General features: G+C 39.6%; 1 protein-coding gene across 1 annotated transcript in view; it reads left to right on the forward strand.

Moving 5' to 3' along the window:
• The window catches only part of BCAR3 (breast cancer anti-estrogen resistance 3), a 51002-nt gene extending 48547 nt beyond the window's left edge, over nt 1-2455 (forward strand). The window contains exons 9-11 of the mRNA XM_009077023.1: nt 133-256; nt 1068-1277; nt 2082-2455. Coding sequence (XP_009075271.1) covers nt 133-256; nt 1068-1277; nt 2082-2269 — 522 coding nt within the window. The 3' untranslated portion in view covers nt 2270-2455. The remainder of the gene's footprint in view (nt 1-132; nt 257-1067; nt 1278-2081) is intronic.
• Nucleotides 2456-3094: the final 639 nt, after the last annotated feature.

Consider the following 3094-nt stretch of genomic DNA (forward strand, 5'->3'; position numbering starts at 1 on the left):
TGCTGTTCCATAGAGTTATGTGATGGTTGTTTAATTTAATTTAAGCATTCTCTTCAAGGCTAGAGAGATCATCAGAACAGAATCTTTGTGCTGTGGAGGCAGTAATGGGTATTCTCTGTTTTGTATGAACAGGTCACTAGATTAGAACAAACCTGGACTGCTCTAAGACATCGTTATACCCAGACTGCCATTATGTATGAAAAACAGCTGAAACCATTTTGCAAAGCTTTGCATGAAGGACAAGATGACTGGAATAGTGAGTATGAGTGACACTGGTTTCTATTTAGCCTTTTAACCCTCCCACTACTGATTTCCTGTGGAGGGAGATGAGGCAGCTGCTCTTTCCCCAGCTGTGCATCATATGTTAGAATGGCTACATAAACTTGTGCAATGTGATAGGACAACGAAACAGAAGCAAACAGTCTGCCAACCACGCATCAGTCTGTGTTTGTGTGCGTGTATTCCTGCAGAATATAATATTCTTCTCACACCCATGAACTGAAACACTGCATCATCTTCCTGCTAAGACAGAGTAAAAAAAAATCTCCTTCCTCAGCGGAGTTACTTCTGGCAGAATTCGCTTTGTATTTGCTTTGCCTATTGGATGACTCCTCAAATACAAAGAATGAGTTAGGTAATTCCTCTGGTCACATCAGGTGCTCCTGTGCCAGATCCTTTGCAGCTCTAGTTTCTGAAGGGGTGCAAGGCAGAGAAAAACATTTCTCCAGAAGAATGGGTAGGCAATGAAAGCTTTTTAGCCTTACAGAATTTATTGGAATGACCCAGAAAATGTGTTTAAAATCTCTGTGCCACTGTCTAGTAATTCAGCAGAGCCTTCTCCTGTAGCAAATACAGCTTTCCAACACTCATTTGCCTTGGCTTTCTCCCCTAGCCCAGTTCACTAGAAACTGGTAGAACAGGTATATCTGAGCTAAGATGTTAATCTGAAACATGGAAGACAAATAGTAGTTTCCAACTTAAAAAAACAGAGTACTGCAGTTACAGTAACTCCTTCAATTAGCAGGTTTTATAATGTCTGATGATATGTTTGTTACTCTCTGTGCCAGAGACCATCAGTGCCCCACAGAACATAACATTGCCACTGCTGATGCCCCTTGTTACCCTGATGGAGCGCCAGGCTGTTGTTTTTGAAGGCATGGACCTGTGGGAAAGCAGCGACCAGAGTGGTGAAATAATGCTCAGGCACTTGGGCACAGCTCGTCAGCTGGCGCAGAACGCGGAGACCTATCGCCTGACTGCAGAGTGGCTGCTGGAAGGTAAAGCAGCACGAGCAGGACAACCTGCTGCACAGCACCAGCATCTGTGGGCTGTGTCTCTCTGCCTAAGGGCCACTAGAAATCAGTGCAAGAAATTCTTCTCCTCTTTGACAGGAGCTGAGATAGTAGCAAATGTCCTACTGGAAACTCAGTCTGAGGACAACATCAATATTGTTTAAAAGCAGACAGTAAATTATTCATTACTAGAGTTCTCCAGCAAGGATTTTTGCTAAACATACTCAAAGTTCTCATGACTTAATATGCTGACCCTTCCAGCAACTGAATGGAAGTACAGTAAGGACTGAGGCTAACTTCCTGTCTTCTGTACAGTTTAAAACTCCTACTCTGATTATTGCAACTGGAACACCACCCATCATAGTAAGATTCTTTACAGCTGTACAATATGCAACACTGAGATCCTCACTGCTTATAGCCAGAAAGCAGCAACATATTAATGATGTGATTTTATTTTTGTAACTTGCAGTGCTTAAAAAGTTAAGGGAGTGGAGAGAAATACAAGAATTTCTGCAGGCAGCATCAATAATTACATTTAAGGTCAGGCTCCAATAACCATTCTCTACACTATTAGAACTGAGTAAAGGACAGCCTGTCCCAGTGTCCCTAGAGCCATCTGCATGTCACAGATGAAAAGGATTTTCACTGTTTTACTAGCTTGTTAGAATCCTTGTGCAAAGGAATAGTGCACACTAAAGTTTCTTTGGGGGGAATACAGTTTAAAAGCCATTTCTATAGCATTAAAAAATTGCTTGGTTGTGATAATGTGGGATTCTTTTTACTTACTAGGTTTCCAGCCAGATGAAGAGCTGAGTGAAATCTTCAAGACAGAATTTCAAATGAGATTGCTCTGGGGCAGCAAAGGAGCACAAGTTAATCAAAGTGAAAGATACGAGAAATTCAACCAGATTTTAACTGCACTTTCCCGAAAACTGGAACCTCCTGCACTGAAACTGGTGGAACAATTAAGTATATAAAACTCTGTGAACACTATTTAAATTATATACTTGAAATAACCTTAGCATTCTTCTGGCAGTTTGATACTGCACAAACTTCTTGCATTTCACAAGATGTTTAGAAGTTTTAACTGCACAATGCACACTTGTTTTAAAACTACTGATTTCTAAACAAATTATTTATTTACTGTGTCACCAAGTCATTTAATGATCCCTTTAAACAGTTAGGTTATCCCTTCATTTCCCCAGAGTTGCAATATTTTAATGATGCTGAGGAGTAAAGGCATTGGCATTTTAATATGAAGCAAATAGTGTAAATAAAATGATAGATTAAGTATCTGACATGGCAGAAAATTTGTTGTATAATATTCCTTTAATGAATATAAACCACTGTACATAGAATGGTGAATTAAAGTGTTTCTTTGTGCAAAATAATTTGCATATTGCAGATCACAGAAATACTGCAGGTTGCAGAAATGATCCTTTATCTGTGACCACAACAGATATCACTGTGCCTATGAAAAACAGAAAATTAGTTTGTGTATGTGTTGGGACAACCTATGCTTTTTTTAAAGACAGATCTGTAGTACTTTTGCTTTCCCTGGAGCCTACAACAGCTGTGCTGCCAGGAATGAACGATGAAATGGCACGAACAAACAATCCAGCTCATTAAAATGCTTTCAGACATGAGTAAATGTGGGTGTATGTATGTATCAAGCTTGCTTCATTTACTGAGGTGAATCACTTTGGTAAGTATTTTTCCTTTATCCTTGAATGAAGGCAAAGCAGAAGGTGTTAGCACTTTTTATAGGAAATCAGCATGCACAGTGTTTATTACATGGAGTG

The sequence above is a fragment of the Acanthisitta chloris genome, unplaced genomic scaffold (assembly GCF_000695815.1).
Source record: "Acanthisitta chloris isolate BGI_N310 unplaced genomic scaffold, ASM69581v1 scaffold11456, whole genome shotgun sequence".
NCBI lineage: Eukaryota > Metazoa > Chordata > Aves > Passeriformes > Acanthisittidae > Acanthisitta > Acanthisitta chloris.